A 14,450-nucleotide genomic window follows, 5' to 3' on the forward strand; every position below is an offset into this window, starting at 1 on the left:
GAAAAATGCACCAGAATGTAGCAGCCTAACAGAGATAATAGAAAGCAGGGCAGCATCCAGAAAAATTAAGCTCTTAATAGAAAACGTCCATTTAAATGGCATCCAGTGTCATCTTTTTCACTTACTGTGCATCATACATCAGCTACAGCCCGATTCAAACCCGACTTACACAGCTTGGAGCTCAGGTGCACAGCACAGGGAGAGCCCAGCATAGCCAAGAGCCACCTTGAGGACAAAGCTGATAAAACCAGAAGCTGATTTTCTTGCTAGGAAGAATAAACACATACAAAAAATTGCGTCTTTTTATGAACAATAAAACACCTAAATAGCAGAAGTGGCTCTTGGCATGTGTGTTTATATGTACAACCTGACAACATCCATGGTTGCAGAAGCTGGCAGTCACTGGAAGCTTTTGTGTGAGGCATTAGGGGCGAGGCCAGGGACACAGGGTCTTGCTACGCTGGACAGCACATTCTCAGAGGGCTGCTTCTAATCCATCTCCACTTGTTCACTATGACACATTGCCCCCTCAGTTCCCTAAGGCGCAAGGTGGTGATTTAGTGCCCAGAGAACTCAGTGGAGCAGACACGAAGTTACCATCACAGACCTTCCTAAATCCTTTAATATCCTCTGAGGTTGATCTTCCAGCATAACCTGAAGAGCAGCTTGGAGCCTGGAAGCCCCAAGCTGTACGTATACCAGGTTCCCCATAACTAAATGCCAAATACTCATCAACACCTTTGAGGTACCTTGACTCCCTGGTGCCCTTTCCATCCTCAATGTCTGTACAACTGTACCCTTTAACAGCCAAATGACAGATTAACCTGCTAGGAACAGCGAGCACTGTTAACACTGTCGGAACATGTTTAAATTTGACACTGAGTAATTAAACTAAATCATATGTATTTAAAGTGCACTGTTCCAAAGGCACTGCAAAGCTGTAGATAATTATGTATAGCAGTCAGCGCACTAGAAAAAGATGAGGAAATGTTCCTGACAAAGTGAAGGGAGCTGGTGTGCTCTGAACGGAATCTGGAGGAAGAATAACATTGTTGCATAGCACATAACCTACAAATTAAGCTGTCAATAAAAAGAGAGAAAGAATAGGGGAAATAAAGGCAAAAGAAGAAAAATAGCTATTTCTTCAAATGATGCTCAGCTGCTAAATCCCTTTTTATAAATCTAATCGTATGTATTTTAAAATCCAGGATTATTTTGTTCTAAACATTATTTCCTATATGTCAAAATCAGCACAGATGACCATGTATTTCTTGATACAGATTTGACAGGCTACTAATAATATACTTTTAATGCTTACTGGTATGCTACAACAGTTAATTTATAAAGACCAAAGCTGTGTAAAAACAAAGTTGTATCTGTAGAATATTTTCATGAAACATATTGTTTGGTAACTAATTGCCCCTAAAAAGGAAAAAAAAAAATTGTGGGCAAGAAAGTTCTACCTAAAATGACTAATGACGAAGAGGAAAGAAAGGGTAGCATGGGAATCTGCAGCAAAATATAACGTAACTATTGATCTCTGCAATCGGTAGCAGGTTGTCTTTCAGATCACAGGTACTTTTAGTTATACAAACGTCCTTGCTTGCTCAACAGTGAAGGTCTTAAAACAATTGACCTGATTTTTTTCTTCTTTTTTGCAGGGGTTAGGGGCTCCTATTCAATCTATATATTGAGTAGCATTTAAAAAGAAAAAAAACAACAACCAACCACTCACACAGTGAATAATGAATGATGTTAGAAAATTACAGCATTATTTTAAGTAGAATAAGCAAACCTATAGCATCACAGCAGATTAACAACAGTTACATCAATATGAAATCTGGTAAAAGACAGTTTTAAAATGCTCTTACACAACAGAAAATCTCAAAAGGCAGAAGGCTCTTATGATACTGAAGTTATACACACAAAATGAACTACAGGTAATGCTGCTGAGAGATGTATGCATCTTACCCGTGAGTACAGCTTTTGCTGAAGGGTCTGCCAGATCCAGCGCAGATTTCCCATCGGTGTTCCGAATGTTTGGATCAGCTCCGTGCTGCAGCAGCACTGTGCAGGGAAAGCAGAAACAGTATCTTAGCTCAGGTATACACAGATCATTCACTGTTAGGTGTCTCCTCGGCATGATGTAGGCACAAACACACATTGCACAATTTTCTTTATTTTTCCTTCTGCTTGCCCCCCCCCCCCCCCCCCCCCCCCCCCCCCCCCCCCCCCCTTTTTTTTTTGTTAAGCACTGCAGCAAAGGATCTTCTCCTGAGTAAGGCTAAGTTGGCAAGTTAAGATATAGTAAGATCATGTGACTTCACATGATAAACATGAACCCTGAATCTCTTGCAATACTCAATTTTGGGTTCCTCCTGACTGCTAGCTGGGAAGCTGTGCATTCACTGACTCACGCTGGGAAATCGGCTGTGGAACCTGCTCCTGCCTTTACTACCACTACTGCTGCTTGTTACCACTCCTGTTCCTTTTCCTGCTGAATATCCCAAGTCACCCTGCCTCTGTAAATCAGTAATACTCCAGCCTTTCAGTGGCTCGGCACTTGCACACAAGATTTTAACCACAGAGCATACCAGCTTGCCTTCAAGAAGTGTAACAAACAGGGCAAGATGTGCAACCTGGTACCCTGCAGTCTGGACGTTGAGAGGCTATGATTCTCACTGGTATTTCTTTTCTCTACTAAGCCTATTAACATGAAAAAAATAAAGTACATGGGAATACTTAGAATGCATTATGCAATCACATGGCTACGAATGCATTGATACAGAAAATTGTCATCTAGGGAAGCTTATCAAAAAAAAGGAAAACACTATTTCACCTGTAAATTCTTTTGATCAGAAACAACATTATAACAACACAATTCAGACCACCCCCTCTCAAGATGAAGGCATTTTCTTTAGAATTGGAAAACAAAGCCCACAGCAATGTTAGAGATCTGACAAAAAGGACCCCAATTCTCCATTTCCCCAAATGATGGGCAAAATGAGCACAACATATTACAATTTCAGAGCAACAGTTACACACTTACTTTGCACAAGTGTGAACAAGAGAACAGCGTACAGAGGTGCACATACTCAGTATCAAGGAGGCCAATATTAAAAATTGGCAAATGTTTATGGTTGATTATGTAATCATGTCTGTTGAAATACAGCTGAACTGAAGGAGTCAAGGCAAAGAAATACAAACATTTTTTGTAATTAACAGTGCAAAAGTACTTCATAGACAGGATTCTTCAGGAAAAAAAACATAACCCAATCCTGAACAAGAGTAATTACTGATATTATATTGCATGTATCGCTTTAACCAGCAAAAGACTTTTCAGAAATAAACTTTTTCTAAATGAAAATTTTAACTGGTAGTATTGGTTTTATTCAAATCTTTTTTACCTTATACAGTTCTGATTTAAAATGCTTTTAACATTGCCAAATTACATATATTTCAGCTTACAGGATGCTATGCTACATGCTTGCCCTAACAAGATTTTTTGCAGAAGTTTGGTGCTTTAATAATTTGACTTATTTTATGCTTTGCCAAGAAGGTACAATTGTCCTGTGTTTTTGAAAGAAGATTCAAGTAGGCAGATTGGGCTTTTCCTAGGGGTTTTTTGTTTGATGGGGTGGAGGTTTCCCCCCTATGTCAAGACAATGACACCAAAATAATAAAAAAAAAAAAAAAAGTTATTCAGCCAGCACGTGCTCACAGAAGCTTGTTAAGATATGGCACCTATGATTCTGAAGATGCCATCTGTGCCATACATACTACCACCCCCTTAGAGATCTTACTCACAGACAGGTTTGACTCTGAGCCAGCCTCCCAAGCCAGTCAGGCACACTCCAGCAGGAAGCAGTATGTGGAAAAAAAACAGGTCTTACTGCAGATTTGTTAACACAGTGGGCAGTACAGAAAGTAAGCATGGAGGGACACAGTGTGTCATGTCTCTGTTCTCTTAGATCCTGCTAATGATCTGTATTCCACGAGAGGGAAGCTGCTTGTCCCAGTAGGCATCAGGGTAAAAGTGGGACCCTAAAAGGGGGAACCAGCAACTAAGCATCTATCAAGAGAAAGCAGGCAGTACAAAATGATGAAACAGCACGGACTGGATGAGAAGACAATGAAGGATTCACATAGCAAAATTCCTGGAACAAAGAGCCAGGAGACAAAACTGAACAGGAAGATGTGGCAGGGAAATAGATAACAACTCAGATAAGTCCAAGAAGAAAAACCAGGCGAGAGCAATGATTGGGATTTGACTGGAGTTTGGAAGTTTGGACTACCATGCAATGCCAGGCTGAGGCAGGTTAGGGTGCAAGAAAGGTGACTTTGAAAAATGAGAGGCAACAGGTGTAGAGATGTCAAAGGGATCTGCAACTATCTGAGCCAAATGTTAAAGCAGAAGCACAGATTTTTAAGTCTCTTAATTCTTTAGTCCTGTGCAAACGAACCAAGAGCACTTTTCCTGCTACTTCTGCCGGCGCACACAGAAGATGACACCACCGTACTGCCTTCAGCTCCTCTCCTGGCTAAAATGACAAAGGATTACGCAGCGTATCTAACCTGTTCAGTCATGCTAATGAACCATGAAGGGGTTTGGCATGGCTTACAACATACAATTACTATGTCAGGGTTTTAGTTTTTTAAAAATCTAGGGAAATACGTTAAAAATTTACTAACGGTGCTTAAGATAGTTGCCTGCAAAAATACCGAATTAGGGACTGGCTGTGGAACAAGCACTTGAAGTGGCCAAACCAGGCTCAGAAAAACCTGTCAGCACTCAATCGCTGTAACCATAAGACTTATCCTTGTCTCTGCAATCACTCATCCCATTTGTCATAAACCTTTCAGCCTCTCTAACAGTCAAGGGTATGGTTCTGCAAATAGCTCCCTTACTCAGTCCTAGAAACTGATCTACCCTGTGAAATGAATGCAGTAGCATCTTGGGAAAAGAAACCAATTATATAAATAAAGACTATATTAGAATACAGATGAATAAAGGAAGCAAATTCAGGTCACAAAGGCAATCTTATTCTTACATTTCCTCTATCGACTATTTGATTCTATCCTCTCCATACTTTTTTAGTACATATTCTCACAATAAGATATCCAAGTGAGCAATGTCGTCATCCATGTGAGTTAACAAAAGAAATCCAGCATTTGATGTTTAGCCTATCTGCGTAATGTAGCTGTACTTTTATACCCAGCAAGCCACAGGCAGCTTCTAATTGAATGTTCTCCTGTTTGTTCAAAACCTTTAACACTTCAGCACAACACAATGTCTCTTCTAACCACAGGGTATTCGAGATCTAGACACAGTGTGTCTCTCTAAATTTCCTTGTCAGGGATGTGTAAAAGCGTCAAGATAGATCTCCTGTTTGAGGAAAAACATTCCCTTTATAATGAAACGCAACAGAATAAGCCATTCTAGCTAACTGTAGCTATCTTGGATTTCAAACATTGCACATCAGTTTTAGAGGATGCTTTCCAAGTAGCCTGAAAAGGAAGCATTGCAATAGTTTCTGTCAAGAGACAAGTGTAAGGATGGTGTGCTCATAAATTTACTCCTGGAACTTAGCATATTTTGATTTGTTGGTTTATTTCCTCTGGACAGTGGGGACACTGGGGCATATTATTTTTCTGTACTGCAAACAGAGCCCTTAATCTAGCAATACCACTACCTGTTTACCCTTGCATCTCCTACAAACCTTATTGTACAATGTAAAGAAGCTCTTGTTTTAATTGAATCTTCATGTTGTATATGGTTAAAGTCCCATAAGCTTAACTATAGAACAAACATAGACCAATATGGAGTTATATTTTTACCCTCACTGCAACTGCTACAATATGTAAGTATCTGATCTTCACATACTACCTGAAATGCTTTATTTAACTACACTGCTATTACACCAGATCAGTCCTAGAGATAAGAAAGACCACATTCTTCCCACCAAATAAAAAAAGTTACAGCATGGCACAGAGCGTGAACTACAACCACTAATAATTTCAGATTACTGCCAACTTGCCACAGCAGGATGAATCCTAAAATTAAACACTTGGCCCACAGCCTCCTGGCGTAGGTATTTTGAACTGTGAGGCTATCCAACACTACCTCATTTGGCTATCAAATTAAAAAGCTACCAAGAACAAACATTTTTTTACTTTTTGCAATTTCAGTCTTCACATTTGCACCACCAAGGGATGGCAAAAACTTCAGCAACATGGGAGAAGTTTCGTTAGAAGAAAAAAAAAGTGAGTTTCTCTACACATAAACCATCACCCATGTACTTAGTCCTTCTTCCTTCATATTGCCTCAGTTAAAAGTGCACCAAAGGAATATACTTTTGATTGAAAGACAGAAATGCAATGTAAATAGAATGGGAATAAATATCAATTTGGTTGTTCTAATATTAGGCACAATCAAAGATCAGAATATTTCCATTATAGTTTGTCTAGGCCCAACACCCACAAGCTTCCCCAGTATAGTTACAGAAATGCTGATGGGGGAGTTCACATTTGATTTCAAATTTGATGTACATAAGTACAAAAAGAGGACACATCCAAACTTTTGACTGTTGAGTGAAAAATGCAAGAACAGGCAGAGCTTCCAGAAGTATCTGTACTTAAAGCTGCCTACTGCTTTTAATTACATTTCCAGGGTTCCTCACAGGTCTACCGCTGCCTCCTCTCCCCACCAGTTTACCACCACGTCCCACTGCCTTGTGCTTGCAAATCCCTTCCAGCTACCCCAGCTTCAGTACGTATCCTTTCTTCCCCCTTTCAACTACACCTTCTGGAGATGATCTCCAAAGGCCCTTCCAAACCAAAGTAGCTTTACCTACTTACTCCCAAGTATCAAGGTACAGAGAAAACAACTTAAAAAGCTCTCTTTTTGACTCACAACATACTCATTACTGTTTATCTCTCTAAAGGAGATCTTTAAAGCTCATCAGTCTCTCTGTAACCTTAGATCCCAGGTACACACACACCTCAGTACTAGTCCCATGCAGGACACTTTTCCAAATTATATTTGACAAGAAACATAATGTGCTTATTTACCTCCACATTCTGAAAACATCTGGACAACAGACTGGAATCCAAACTATTAATTTTTTTCAGCCAATGCTAAATTCATCTTCTCCCCTAGCTACTTCTACATGTAAACCAAACTACTGAGGTTTTGAAGCTTTTTTCATGTTATAAGAACAAGAAGTTCCTGCCTAGATCTCAATCACAGAAGTGTAATTTCTAATAATCCCATTTTGGCAATTTACCAGATACATAAGCCTTTTTGTTAAGTGACCCCACATAATACAACTTGTAGCACCCAAACACAGTTGATACAGCTAATAACATTAATCACAGCTGCATCACTGATTAAACTTCCACCTCTGTGAGCAATCCCAGTCTCGGCTGCATGATTAAGAGAAAGGCTATAATCATCAGCCATTGGAATTACAAGGTGAAAACATGAGAGGCAGTATCACTACAGAGGCTACACAGAGCTCTAAATGCTTGACTACTTGACCTGATGACATCCATGGCCTCAAACACCACTGCCAGCTCAGATAAAAGGAGTTAGAAAAAAGAAGCAGCGCAGGTCCTATGCCCTTGACTGCTCCTCTACAGTGAAAGCCATCAAAGCTGACCAAAGACAGGATTATGAAGCAGAGAGGCTAAGCACACCAAAGGATTTAGTTTGGACTCAGGTTAGGATAGAGGCAATAACCAGACATATCTGGGAGCACTGCAGGTGGTTCATTGGTAGGAATAGATGATAACCAGGTGGCAGTTCAGGGACAGGAATGCATTTGGTAGAAGACAGACAAACATGAAAGCATGCAGAAGCAGCAAAAAGGAAGAATAAAAGTAGAGTAAGCAATCAAATCCCTAAGGGAATCCAAGGAGAAATACAGTAGAAGTCCCCACGGGTACAGGTTGGACAAGTAAGGAAAAGTTGCAGAAGACTAGAGCTCCAGCAACAAAGGTGTCTGCAAACAGTTTGCTGCTGAAGACTTTAAATACCTGCGTTACTGCTGCTGCTTTGTAGGGTTTTATTGCTCAGATGGCAGACCGGAGAGAATTCTTCCAGGTTGAGAGTTGCTTTTTCTCAGGCGAGGGCTAAGGACCTCACTAAGCTGAGAAATCATGTCCAGCCTGTCTCAGCACACCGGGACTAATGGGCCACGCAGACCAGTGCTTAACTTGATGGGGAAAAGGGAAGGTCCAAACACCAAGCTCCAGTGGAATAAGGAACACCTCTAGTAGGAGAAGACCAGACCACACTTCAAGGCAGAAAGTAGAAGAGCATGCAGCCTTTACCCCTTCTCCCAATTTAATAAAATAATTTAAAAAAATACTAAATTTTTGAAGGACTGCAAAGATTTGTAAAGCTGACCTCTGCAAAACAGCACTATACCAGGCTACAGTTTCACCTAGACCAGGCTGGTAGAATCCCCCCCCCCCCCAGCCCTATGCTGCCCACCCTGCTTTGGGTGGCTGCCCACATTTGGTCAGGCAACAGGGCAGATTAGTAAAGCAGTCACTTGCCCAATCCAGTTCATCAAGCAACAACATGACATGCTCTGGTTGGCACAAGAAAGGACAGTACAGGGACACGTGCCAGTGACAGGACTCGTAACTAGAACAACGAAATGATCCTTTGCGAGTATATCTAACATTACCAGCCAAAGTCCTGGTGGGTCTACGTCAGCTGCAAGCACTTCCCATCATTTTGCCTTCCCTGCTGTCCTTGTACAGGACATCCCAGTTTCCCAGACAACGGTTTTATTCCCAATGAACCACCGTGTTGGTTTTGTTCTTTGTTGGGGCCAGACAGAGCAAGAGACAAATATGCCAGCCACAGTAGTATGAAACAGATGAACAGCAGCTTACAAAAGCAACACGAGGCCCTGCTATGCTTAAACAGAAAATTGTAAAGGGAGGTAGAACAGTGCTCTCCAACAGCATAGACAGAAACAAGAGTTTTGACAGCAGGAGAAAGCAGCAGACAAGTAGCGCAGGGAAGTGATGGAGTTTTGAGCAACAGAGACAAGATGGGGACTGCTGACAAATTAGGAACCAATAGGGGAAACATCCGTGAAATGCCTCAAAAGAATTATGGCATGTTCCTCTAAAAAGGTGAAACAGTTGATGACCCAGCTAAAGTGCCTCTGTGCCAATGCAAACAGCAGGACTCGGAAGCCACTGTGCAGCTAGAAAGCTATGATCTAATCAACTGTCATGGAAATATCCTGGGAAGGATCACACAAGCTGCAAGTGATGACTAGAAACCATTTAGAAGGGACAGGCAAGGAAGGAGGAGCAAGCAAAACAATGTTTTTTAAAACAATGTATTGTAAAACAATAGACTGACTCCACAAAGCCACCTTTGAAAAACAGCAATAAACAAGTTGAGAGCTTATGGGTAAAAATTAGGGGCCAAAACAACAAAGGAAACTTCACGGCTGGTGTTTACTACAGGCTGCCCAACTAAGGGGAGTTTGTTGATGAAGAGTTCCGACTCCAGCTACAGGAGGCATCATGCTCACAGGCTATGATCCTCCTGAGGGACTTCAATCGCCTTGACATCTGCTGGAAAAGTGGTACAGCAAACTGTAAGCAGTCCAGGAGACTCTTGGAATGCACCAAGGATGATTTATTGTTCCAGATGACAGCACAACCACAGGAGAAGTATTACTAGGCCTGTCACCTACCAACACAGATGAACTAATTAGGGGTGTCAAGACTAGTAGCAGCCTGAGCTGCAGTGGCCATACCCTGGTAGAATTCACAGTCTTGAAGGATATGGGCAGGGTGAAGAATAGAGTCAGGACTCTTGAGTTTTAGGAAAGCAAACTTTCAGTTGTTTAAGGAATTAATGGATAGGAGCCCCTGGGAAACTGTCCTCCAGAACAAAGGAACTGAACAGAGCTGGCAACTCTTTAAGGACATTTTCCTTAGAGTGCAAGAGCTCTCAGTCCCTGCATGTAAGAAGTCAGGCAAGGAAGTCAGGACACAAAACAAGGACCTCCTGGTCAAACTAAGTGTAAGAAGGAAATGCACAAGCAGTGGAAGCAGAGATGTGTATCCCAGGAAGAATACAGGGACGCTGCCTAGATGTGTAGGGATGGGACCAGGAAAGCTAAGGCACAGTTGGAACTGAATTTCGCACAGGATGCAAATAATAATAAGGGCTTCTACAGAAACATTGGCTAGAAAATGAAGATTAAAGAAAACACACTCTCCCTTGCTAAGTAAGACATGAGAACTAGTGATGACTGATATAAAGAAGGCTGAGGTACTCAACAATTTTTCTACCTCAGTTTTCAATGGTAATCTCTCTTCCCACATCTCTCAAGCCCCTGAACATCAAGGCGGGGACTGCAGAATTAGAGTCCCTCCCACTGCAGGTAAAGATCAGGTTCAAGACAACCCAGGGAATCTGAACATAGGTAAGTCCATGGGACCCTGTGAGATGTATCCCAGGGTCCTGGGGGAATTGGCTGATATAGTTGCCAAGCCATTCTCAATCATATTCAAAGAGTCATGGCAGTCAGGCAAATCACCAGTGACTAGGAAAAGGGAAACATTACACCCATTTTTAAAAAAGGTTAAAAAAAAAAAAAAAAGGACCCTGGGAATTGCCAGTCCTCACCTTATCAGCCTCACCTCTGTGCCCAGTAAGATCGTGGTACAGATCCTCCTGGAAGATATGTCAAAACACATGGAAGGCCAGGAGCAAATCAGAGATGCCAAGGGCAAATCATGCCTAACTTGGTAGCCTTCTACGATGGAGCGATTGCATTAGCCAAAGGAAAAGCTACAGACATCATCCACCCAAACTTCTCTGGGCAACCTGTTCCAGCCTTACAGATGTTGTGGATGCCCCATCACTGGAAGTATTCAAGGTCAGGTTGCACAGGGCTTTGAGCAACCTCATCTAGTGAAAGCTATCCTTGCCCATGGCAGGGGAGTTGGACCATGATCTTTAAAGGTCCCTTCTAACTCAAACCATTCTATAATCATCATCCTGCAGGCCACTTCCTAGAGATATGAATTTTTAAATTTATATGAACACATGGTTTTAAACAGTTGTTTTTAAGTAAAAGAAAGCTACCTCTAGAGCAAAGAAATCGTACTTTGGCCAAATGTGATGTAATCTTGATAACATAGTACCTGATTGCATGTTTCTTTTACTACCTTGTCATTAGATAAGCAATAACAGCAACTGCTGGGGGTATCTATACATGCTAGGAGACTATACGTACAGAAAGCTTGGAGTATGGCTCTTAGCAGAGGCATTTCTTGCTTTACAGCTGAAATGATCATTCAGTCCATCAGAGACAGAGGACAGCCGTATCAAACATCTCACTTTCCTAACACAGATCTGCTCTTTGAAAAGCAGGTTCTCATGCATCCATTCACTGCAGAAACTGCACCAGCTCCTACAGTAACAGGATGCAACTACCAAATTGAGCAGAGGCCCAGTTAAACATGGTATGGAAAACAATGCTTAGAGATCTGAGCTTCCTTTTGCTTAGATGAACAATTCACAGAAAGAGGCTTCAAGGCGGCAATAAGAAATCAAAGCAGCAGCACGAACAAGGTCTCCCAGTATCTTTTGTTGTTGTTGTTTTAAGGGTAGGATCTAGATAAAAAGAATATTACAAAGCATTGCTTTAAAAGGACTTCAACTTATTTTCATGCAAGCTCTAGTTTTTCAGAAAGACGCTTTTGTCTCAGCCTTTTCATTGCTTGCCCCAGCAGTATTTTTAGATTTTGCTTAGTTAAGTTTCAACCTCTCAGCAAGACAGCCTGACTCCTGGTGTATATATACATACCATAAACCTCACTTCCCAAAGCACTACTTAATACTTCAGTGTATTCTAGAATTAAGTGTGTGCTACATGTTCCAGAGATCAGATTTATCTAACCAAATTAAGGTAGGGGAAAAGAATCTACACCAGACAATCAAAATCACCAACACTCCAACAGAAGTCTTGCAGCAGGGCAAGAAGATACCTTTCAAAAAGACTCCCTCCTCCCTCAGTGACTGCCCACAACTATTTCCTCATAAGCAGATGCATCTTATCTATGATTACTTTCCTATATGTAGAAAGCACTACAAAAAACACTCCCTGGTATGTCAGTTCTGCCTACCAGTGATTAAATACGCACAGGGAGAGAGAATAAGCAGAAAGTTCCAGAGGCTGTAGGCAGCACAGCAGGCTGATAATATCCTTCTGCCCTCACAGAAAGAGCCGGAATTGGTAGTTTGCTCAGCCTACTGGAACAGCAGTTCAGAGCCTTGATCTTGCCTGGACTTCAATGCAAGGAAATATTCCTGTTTCCTTTTTTTTGGATAGAATACTTTTCAAGCTAAGATTTTCCATTTCAGCTAACAGTGAGAAAACAGAAGTACATGCAGGTTATACAGAATACAGTCTTCTAGCAAGCAAACTCAAAACCTTACTGTCACTGCAGTTTGTTGGGGGGGGTGGGGGTGGGGGGGTGTTGCATCACGCAAGAGATGGCTCCGTCATCCCAGAACACTCCCCCCCCAGGCACACAATCTACACCAAAAGCTGTGTAGTGTAAAGAAAGCTTTGAGGCTTCCACAATGAACCTGCAAAAACGTAAGAACTCTAGAAACTTAAGTTACAGGGGGGAAAAAGCAAAACAAAAAATAAACAACCCCCCCCAAAAAAACAAACAGAAAAACCAAAGCCACCTTTCTTTGAGCTAACAAGCAATAAAGGACAGTACACTAAGCATTTATTTAATCCTGATTATTTGCAGTAATGCACATGCAGTCCTTTTTCACAGAATGGTTGAGGTCAAAGGAACTTCTGTTGGTCACCTGAAACAGCCACCCAGCTAAAGCAAGGCCACCAACAGCCAGCTGCCCAGGACTGTGTTCAAATGGCTTTTCAGTATCTCCAAGGAAGGAGATTCCAAAACCTCTCCGGGCAACCTGTACTGGTGGCTGGTCACCCTGACAGTAAGAAGTGTTTCCTGATATTCAGAGGGAACCTCCCACATTTCAGTTTGTCCCCACTTCACACAGGGACTTAAGAGATCACATTTAAGTGTGTTCCAGTAGTCATCTAGAACATATATGCTACTAGTGTACAAAATGGAATAGAAGACCATTCAATCAGAAGAGTTTTAAAAAAAAAAAAAAAAACATTTAGCCCATTTGTAGATGGTACATGTTGAGGTCTCACTATGCCACAACTAAATCACACCCCTTTTCCTTGTTGGAAGCAACAATTCTGCAACTACTTGGTTTCTAAGCATTTGTTTTATGGGTTTTTTTATTTTTAGTATATTATTGAACAGCCAGAAATCTTAACTGCTGCCCTACTGACTGAGCAATTTCTGTTTTCATCTGTATCCCAAGCTGAAAGCTGCTTTAAGGACAAGTCTTCATTACTTGGTTCCAATTTCACTTTTCTCTGAAGAAATTCACTTTTCTACTTTAAGTTTTATTGAAATAAATCTAGTCTCAGCTCTAATTCAGATATCCCACTTGACAGATTAAAAGCCCTGCTTTCAGCATTCTTGAAAAGCAAAAGCAGCCACTAAGGCAAATCAGGTCAACAAGTAGCATCCTAAGAGGAAAAGGAACTGAGGAGAGTTAAAAGAAACCCAAGACTAATGCCAGTTCCCTTCTGCATTTGCTGCTTATTTCTTCCAGATGAAGTTTGGGGAAAAAATAACACATGGTAGAAGTCAGGTGATAGATTGCATGTGGAATTAGCTACGTGGCTATCAGAATGGATTATTTGCCAGTGCACTAAAATCTAGCACAGCAACAAACTGAGGAGTCTTAGAAGTTTCTTAGAACCTGCCCTGGATCTACCATTTTTCTGAAACAGAAAGGGTGCATGCATACTCAAAAACAGTTTATCTTTTTAGCACCAGAAGAAACAGGTATTGAAGACATTCAAACCCTAGCAGCAGCTGCTCGGTGAGCATAAGGAAAACAAAAAACCGTGCCTTTTCCAGAGGTGAACTTCAGCACCTACCAGCTTTCAACAGCATGCAACTTGGGGATGGTATCTTAAGTCACACACCCTATGGAACACCCAGAGTAACATTTTGATGTGATTAACAGCTGAAACTCTTAAGATTAAAGAGGCCCCAAAATAAAACTTGAAATTTGTGCCAATTTTGTAAACTTAACATTAGTCCACAGTATAGTTACCAAATATTTAAAAAAACCACAAGTAGTACACGAAATCTTAGGAATATCAAACTGATCAGTCCATGCAATCATGGCTAAAGCTACAGGTTGGCCAGAAGACATGGGTATTCTCAAAAATTCTATTTCTGAAGTAAACATTAGGAAGCTAAGTTCAAGCAGATATATCAGTCTTGGAAACCTCCCTCAGCCACTATCTTAGATCACATTATTATGTAAGACAGTCACA

General features: G+C 41.2%; 1 protein-coding gene across 3 annotated transcripts in view; it reads right to left on the bottom strand.

Moving 5' to 3' along the window:
* The window catches only part of TNKS (tankyrase), a 141,324-nt gene that overhangs the window by 106,165 nt on the left and 20,709 nt on the right, over positions 1-14,450 (bottom strand). For all 3 annotated transcript variants that reach the window (XM_040599890.1, XM_040599881.1, XM_040599898.1), the window contains exon 3: positions 1,972-2,067. In XM_040599890.1, the coding sequence (XP_040455824.1) occupies positions 1,972-2,067 (96 nt within the window). The remainder of the gene's footprint in view (positions 1-1,971; positions 2,068-14,450) is intronic.

Source organism: Falco naumanni, chromosome 1 (assembly GCF_017639655.2).
Source record: "Falco naumanni isolate bFalNau1 chromosome 1, bFalNau1.pat, whole genome shotgun sequence".
In the NCBI taxonomy this organism is placed as follows: Eukaryota; Metazoa; Chordata; class Aves; order Falconiformes; family Falconidae; genus Falco; species Falco naumanni.